This window comes from Triticum aestivum, chromosome 4A, assembly GCF_018294505.1.
Source record: "Triticum aestivum cultivar Chinese Spring chromosome 4A, IWGSC CS RefSeq v2.1, whole genome shotgun sequence".
NCBI classification, from domain to species: domain Eukaryota; kingdom Viridiplantae; phylum Streptophyta; class Magnoliopsida; order Poales; family Poaceae; genus Triticum; species Triticum aestivum.
In genome coordinates this window covers 49,043,678-49,051,217 of record NC_057803.1, presented here as the reverse complement: position 1 = coordinate 49,051,217, position 7,540 = coordinate 49,043,678, and the positions used below count along the sequence as shown (strand labels likewise).

At 46.5% G+C, this 7,540-nt stretch overlaps 1 protein-coding gene across 1 annotated transcript; it reads right to left on the bottom strand.

Moving 5' to 3' along the window:
- Nucleotides 1–5,225: 5,225 nt before the first annotated feature.
- On the bottom strand, nt 5,226–6,186 carry LOC123081736 (expansin-A24-like). Its single transcript, XM_044504275.1, has 3 exons — nt 6,038–6,186; nt 5,604–5,924; nt 5,226–5,535 (listed from the first exon to the last, which is right to left on the bottom strand). The coding sequence occupies exons 1-3, from the start codon at nt 6,184–6,186 to the stop codon at nt 5,226–5,228; spliced, it is 780 nt and encodes a 259-aa protein (XP_044360210.1).
- Nucleotides 6,187–7,540: the final 1,354 nt, after the last annotated feature.

Below are 7,540 nucleotides of genomic sequence, written 5' to 3'. Positions count from 1 at the left end.
TATAAATCCAAAGCAAATAGTTATTGGATTAATTCAAATGACCAAAAATAATTATCTCTGTGACTCCAAAAATATTGGTTTAAATTTTACCTCTTACCAATATTTCCATGGAATAACAGGAACATTTTCTTGGACACATTTGAGAGGATTTAATTGTTGGTTATTTTTAGAGGTTTCTGAGGCTTTGAAAATTCCTCAATTCAAATTTCATTTGAAATAAAACATGATGCTCACAAGAGGTCTAGCCTAGTGCATTACCAGAAGCTAGGGATGTGACATATTTGATTTTATTATTAAATCCTCAATATTTCTCTATTTTGGGAAAGTCATTTTATTCCCTCTCTCATATTTTTGTAATAGAAATAATTGATGATAAAATAATTAAAATCAAATGATCCTATTCTCAAAATTTGAGAAAACTCAAATATGAAAATAACGAAATCGCCAACTCTCTCCGTGGGTCATTGAGTTGCGTAGAATTTTCTAGGATCAACCAAAATGCAAAATAAAATATGATATGCATTGATGATCTAATGTATAACATTCCAAATTGAAAATTTGGGATGTTACAGGTTGGATGCGAAGGAAGGCCTCACACACGACAATGAATGCCGAGATGGTGAGGAAAGAGTTCGGGGCTAGATCATGGAAATCTAGCCCGTAATAGAACATAAGTCCGCGGACGAAAGGGTGGAGAGGAAACCCTAACCCGCAGACGAAGCGGGGGATTAACACCGCCCTCTCGTTAGGCTTCGGGGTGGGGACGATTTTCCCCTTGGCTGGAAGCTGGTGGGCGATTTCTTTCGCCAGATACCCGGCCTCCCGAAGCTTGGTGATGTCCTTCTCCTTAACAGAGGAGGCCATCCACTTGCCTTTCCCTCCAGATCCGGACATGGTTGTGTGCTTCCTTGAGGCAGAAAAGATGAGGACGTGGGCAATGGAGCTCGAGAATGGAAGGGCAGAGAAAGAGAGAAGGCACGGGTGAAGAAAGGGAATCCTTATCTCCTTATAAAGATGGTGAATATCAAACGCCTCCCCACTCGCCATGAAACTTGCCTATTCCCTAGGGGCCGTGCAGGTGGCACGGTTGGATTACCCATACCCGTATTAATGAGGATCCCGGAATAAGGGGACACGATCTCTGCTTTGACAAGACGTGCTAATAAAACCGTATCTCAAAATATGAAGCGGCAGACCAAAAAACGGTTCGAAATAATAATCGGGTAGGGATGTCATATCACGTTACGAAAAGTTGCCAGCTGATTTGACTTGTGAAATATTATACTCTCTGCGGTTGTGTGTGGTACTTGGTTTACAGATCCGGATACATTCTTTGCGTTCGAAGACTATTTGGAGAAGGGAATCCGCCTTGCAATGTCGAAGACAATCTGCGCGCCGTACCCCTCGTCATTGAAGCCTGGTTCAGGGGCTACTGAGGGAGTCCTGGACTAAGGGGTCCTCGGGCATCTGACCTGTTAGCCATGGGCCGGACTGATGGGCTGTGAAGATACAAAGACCGAAGACTCTACCCATGTCTGGATGGGACTCTCCTTGGCGTGGAAGGCAAGCTTGACGACCAAATATGAAGATTCCTTTCACTGTAACTGACTTTATGTAACCCTAGATTCCTCCGGTGTCTATATAAACCGGAGGGCTAGATCCTTAGAGGAGGACAGAACAATCATAATCATATAGGCTAGACTTCTAGGGTTTAGCCATTACGATCTCGTGGTAGATCAAGTCTTGTAACCCCTATACTCATCAATATTAATCTAGCAGGACGTAGGGTTTTACCTCCATCGAGAGGGCCTGAACCTGGGTAAATATTGCGTTCCTTGCCTCCTATTACCATCAACCTCAGACGCACAGTTTGGGACCCCCTACCCGAGATTCGCCAGTTTTGACAACGACAAGGGGGAGAGACCCCCCCTCCTTCTTCTTCTTCTTCCTTGGCCTCCTCCTTAGGTGGGAGAAGGATTTCCACTCTGGTCCTTGGCTTCCATGGCATGGGAGGGGCGAGAACCCCTCCGAGATTGGATCTCCCTCTCTGTTCTCTTCTGTTTCGCGCTCCCCATATCTGGCTGAAAACCGTTTCTTATATTCCTGGAGATCTGTAACTCCAATTGCGCTGAGATTTTAACATGGTTTTTTTCCGGATATAAGCTTCATTGCACCCGAAGTAGAGGTCCAACCGATGTACGAGGTGGGCACAACCCACCACCGCGCGCCAGGGGCCTCTAGCACATCTTGGTGTCTTCTGCCCTGTGTGGGCCTCCATTTGCGGTGATTCCAACTCTCAAAAATCACATATATTCCAAAATAATTCTTCGTAAAATTTTATTGCGTTTGGACTTCATTTGAAATGGATACTCTGCGATACAAAAAACATGCGGAAAACAGAAACTGGCACTGGACACTGGATCAATAGGTTAGTCCAATAAATCAAATAAAAAGTTGCCAAAAGTATGTAAAACTTGTATAATATTGGCATGAAACAATCAAAAATTATAGATACGACAGGGACGTATCAGCTTCCTCCACTGCCTCCCGAGCAAGATTTGAGGAGGGCCGACTACACATGCGCCCATTGCAAGCGGTTGCACACGTGCGAGAATGCACACTGGCCAGCTGTCGTGCCTCTCCTTCGCCCAGGATGAAGGCGCAACTCGAGATTTGAGAGATGTATCCCCCATCGTGTCGCCCAGCAGGATCGCCGCCCAAGCTTCGAGGCTGCCGCCCTAACTTCCGCTTGTTGCGAACACTAGTTGTCGCCCCAAGCAGCAGTCGTGGGCCTCTAGCAACGTCGATGGAGACCCCAGCATGTGAGGCAAGGCTCCATGCCACCACACCAAACAATGCATCTGCCAGTGTGCACACATCAACCGCCACCTCTCAAGATTCATCCTAGATGCGTTGTGGCACATACTAGAGAGGATGGTTCCGAAGGGGCCATGTGGTGGCGATGAGGCGAGGGAGGAGGAGGGAGATGGCGACAACGGCATAAAGTTCCGTCCGTGACGCTCCGATGAGAGCGATGCGGGCCTATTGTAAGCATGTACCTCTTAGGCGGTAAGTGGTTAGGTTTGCATGCTTGCGCACTGTTGATATTATTATGACGAAACTCGTTAGAGATAGGATGCTCCTGCTCATTTCATACATATAAAATAAAATAAATGTATAGATAACTCACTTTATGAGGAAAACTAAGCCAAAAATAGGGTGAAGAAAATGAAATAAAAAAGAAATAGAGAAAAAACGCCAACGCCGACCTATCTCGACAATAACCACCAATATATCCGCTACCCAGGTAGTGGCGTGCGGGTTCCTCCGAAACGCCTCCGATGAGGAAAATGATACCCGAGGGCGCCATTGTTGACGGTATCAACTCATTAAAGACCAATCTTTTGCCCGAAACTGTACACGACCACCCCGCGAAACGCCGGGGAAGGGAGTGGCCACACCAACAGCCTCCATGTCATCCACATACATGAATGGCCATAATCGAGCATGCCACCAAGGAGGAGAAACATTCCCTCGAGTGACATAATCATTGTCATCGACCCACACCAAAGATCAAACTTCTGCTAGAGCCTTGAGCCTCTTGACCAAATGAGCCCATGGGAGGGAGACCAACCACTGTCGACGTGGTAAGACAGAGCATCAACTTCATCTGCACCTGCGGGCAAAAATAAACCTTGTGGAAAAAGAAGTTGGCATTGCTTCTGCATCATCGTGGAGCTAAGTCCAATCCATCTGCTACCACCACATCCTTACTAGTGGGAAGTGATGACAAGCCATCGCCTCATGCCAAAGCCCACCAGTGCCACCGCTTGACCATGGTGCGGCCCACCTAGCCCACATCGGGCTCGCCATACCACAATGCATCGATCATGCTACACTGCCATCATAGACCAAGATGGTTACCCGACATATTCTACCGAAAACGACGAGGTAGAGGATGTGGTAGAGGGGAAGGAGTCTGAGCCTCTAGTGTTACCACCCATGCCTCCCAGGGAGGGAGCAACATGAGTACTCATTTTGTTTACAGGGTATTGCACAAGGTTGATATGCCCCCACGGTCTGGTCCTTAAACAATCTAGAGGATTTCAAAGAAATCATGTCATAAAAAAATGCCTAACATGAGAGTATGACACTTTAGTTTCATTAAAGGGGAGTTTCTCATTAATAAAAGGAGAAATGCCATGGCCTCCTCAATAGCATTGGTGTCTTCTTCTGGAAATAAGTAACAATATAACCTACTAACAAAAGGATTTCCAAAGAGTTCTTGGTGTCAATTGTCCCTTCTAACCTCATTGTCGTATGAGGGGCTTAGCGCCCTACCATAATCAAGACATAATTCATATTTGGTAAATGTAAAGTTTAACAAGGCAAAAAATCTCGTATGTTTATCTTTCCGCCCATTAGCACATGGTTCGATGTAAAAGCGGCTTACATGTTATGATCTTGTATGTTTTGGATTTTGATCTTAAATTCTTCCTATGGTTAATCATTTTTGCACTAAGTATGATATGTTTTCTTGTACATCCAAGCTCTTGAGCCAAAAAAATCCATGAGTTTCCATGATGCATTGTGTACTCGTCTTTTCATTGAGTTTAATCCTGATATTCTCGAGGTTGATCTTGTACTGTCCCATTAACTGTTGCACTTTTAGTTTCTATTTTCTTTTCCTTTTTGTGTTTGGTAGGCCTTTTACATATATTATATTTGAAGTGGATTTTTCATGATAACCGAAGCCAATTCTGAGGTAAAAGGGGAATTTTTTTGTTTGATAAGTGTTTTTCACGCCAAAATATTTCTAGGCATGGGATCCGTCTGAGGGTTGTATTGTACAATGGCTTCTAAGGCCATTATCTATACTAATGGGTTATTATTATTGATTTGGAATGGTTATTTCTGAGTCACCTAAGGAACAACCAAAGCGAGAGAATAAACGTTCGAGGTAACTCGGTAGAACCAATCATGTTCTATATACACCATCCAAATTAATAAAAACACAAATATGTATAACAAGTTAAACTCGTACAAAGATATTGGAGCTACATGAGGGTAACCAATTAATCAATATATGTACACAAGTAGTGCTTAAAATTAATATTTAAAGCACCACACCATAAATAAAGAAATTACAGACATCTCTCCAATGTGTGATGATATGCTCACAAACCACTGACATCCTAATAAATCGCTCCATTGGCAGTGATCAGTTAAAACTGCAATTTGCTCGCAAATGTTTGCCCAAACGTCCATCCAGTTGGCACAATATTGTTGAACACAAGCGTCTGCCCATCTGTGTTGGTCAATCTGAATGAGAGCATCTTCCCGGTAAGATTCGCTAGAGATTGCCAGTTCGCGCCCCAGTTACGAGCCATTGGCGCCCATGCGTCTGAATCAGAGGTCTTGATATCCATCGATTTGATCGATCCGGCAGCTCCCATGTTGAATACGTTAACTAGGTTAAAGTAATCGTGACCACCGATCTTGAACCTCACCCCACCTTTCTTCACGCATGGAACCCTGCAGAAATCGGCTTTACTAACTTGCAGACAGGCACATAACAGTGATAAATATTCGTGTGATGTTACCTCTGGTACATGACAGGGATGATGCCACCCTTGTACACACCAATCTTCTCCCAGGCCGGCTGCGCCATGTCGAAGTGCGGCCTCGGAGGATTGCACCATCCTCCATTGTCGCTCGGGAGTGCATAGTTTGGCGGGCAAAGGTTTGTGGCCGTGATTGTCACCGTGACGCCGGGTTTGCAGAACATCGGGTCCGCAAGCTTGCGGTCACAAGCAATCTTGTAGCACTGACCGCACGCCGCGCCGTCGTTGAAGAGCGCCTGGCTCAGCGCCGCCGTCCGCGTGCCGCACGAGATGTGGTATTCACTATTCAATTGGCCCCTTCTATAAAGCTAAAGTATGCTATTGGCCCCTTCTATAAAACTAAGGTATGCTATTGGCGTACTCTTGAAAAAAAACTATTCAAGTGGCCCATACATGACTTTGAAATAAGCTACTTACCCATGGTGTCAGAGGCATCGGCCCCGCCGTAGAACGTCGCATGCGCCCTCAGCCATGTCGGCGCGTTGTCCGCGGCCATGGCCAGCCCAGAGCAGGCGAACACGAGAGCCACCACCGCAATAGCTCGAGCTGGAGCCGACGCCATGTCTGTCGCTGGATGTGGATGCCCTTGCAAATTAAACTCACCAACTTGTCTATCTGTACGTAGCTGATCTGGGATGGGAAGCTCTGTGTTGTAGCTTATGTGTTTGTTCTTGTATCAGTGAGGGTTTGGTTCTGATAGTTTGATTAATGTCCGTGTATATATAGCCTTTGCTGGAGGGACTCGGCATGGTCATCACGAGAGAGGCGGGCTAGCGTGCCCATGCATGTGGACGCTCGTGCAGCCGCACCATGCATGGCTTAAGGCTACTCTGAATATTGTATCTACGCGCAGACACGTCCGGTCCATTTTCTTCTTTCTTATAACAACGGCTCTTCATCGGTATTTGCTTGACACTTTCTGAAGAAATGGACGGCGTTCTGCGATTTCAAAGTGCTTGCTTGACGTTTCACTTCAGGGAGTGATATTTGCATGACTTTTTTGACTGTTAGCTTTGGGTATTCGCCGCGTCCCATTGTCTGAGGAAGAATGTGCTTCCCCTGTTCCTTGAATCGAACGGATCACCGCACCTGGTCCTAAACATCGGCGGCGCCCATCGGCATGAAGGAACGTGATGGCTTGTTCCCGGAGAAACATAGAATTGTTAAGGAAGATCTATCGAGAGTTGAACTCGTCCCGTCTGGATGCAAGGGTGCGTGGTCTAGCTGGATTTATTGTCTGCTAGGTTTTTACGAAAAAAAATCCCCCTGTTTTATAGATCAAGCACAAACCATAAGTACAGGGTCAAACGATATAAAATAATGAGAAAGCCCTCAAATAAAGCAAAACTCAGTCATAACAGGATTAGGCCGCCGAGCAAGAGTGCACCAGGACCTAAGGACATTTCCAACGCGACTCTCAAATCTTCCGCAACTGTTTAGACAATTCTGTACGAACCACGAAAGCTATCTAGAGCCCGGCTGAACATGCCTCCTCGCCGTATTCATACGCCTCCACTAAACCCGCGTGGAAGCCGAGAAACCTACTCCGGCCACACATCCGTTCATGAGCGGGCAGACATTAAACGCAACGTCGACCGAGCTCCTCTCATCCGTCCTCTATTTAAACGAGGCCAGACGCCGGGGAAGAATCACACCCCTCCGCCGCTTCCCTATCTCCTCTTTCACCATTTTCTTCACTATTCCGATGTCTTCCGAAGAGCAGTTCTCCGGCGTGCAGGCCAGCTGGGTGGCCCGCCGAGCCCGTCGGACACGAGCGTGGTAGCTCGCTGCTCCACCTCCCTCGCCTAGCCCGATGGAGCCAGTTGTCGCCCAAGCCGACGTGTGGTTTAGCAACTCACTGCTGCAGGGCAACTCGATGAGGAGTGGCGAGTTGCTCCACGCCAGCACTCGCGGGG

Excerpts from the sequence above, each read along its gene's own strand:
- LOC123081736 (XM_044504275.1), bottom strand. The coding sequence starts at position 6,186 with ATGGCGTCGGCTCCAGCTCGAGCTATTGCGGTGGTGGCTCTCGTGTTC. Across the intron at positions 5,925-6,037 it reads GCCTCTGACACCATGGGTAA|AAGGGGCCAATTGAATAGTG; the intron begins GTAGCTTATTTC and ends TTAGCTTTATAG. Across the intron at positions 5,536-5,603 it reads ATCCCTGTCATGTACCAGAG|GGTTCCATGCGTGAAGAAAG; the intron begins GTAACATCACAC and ends CGATTTCTGCAG.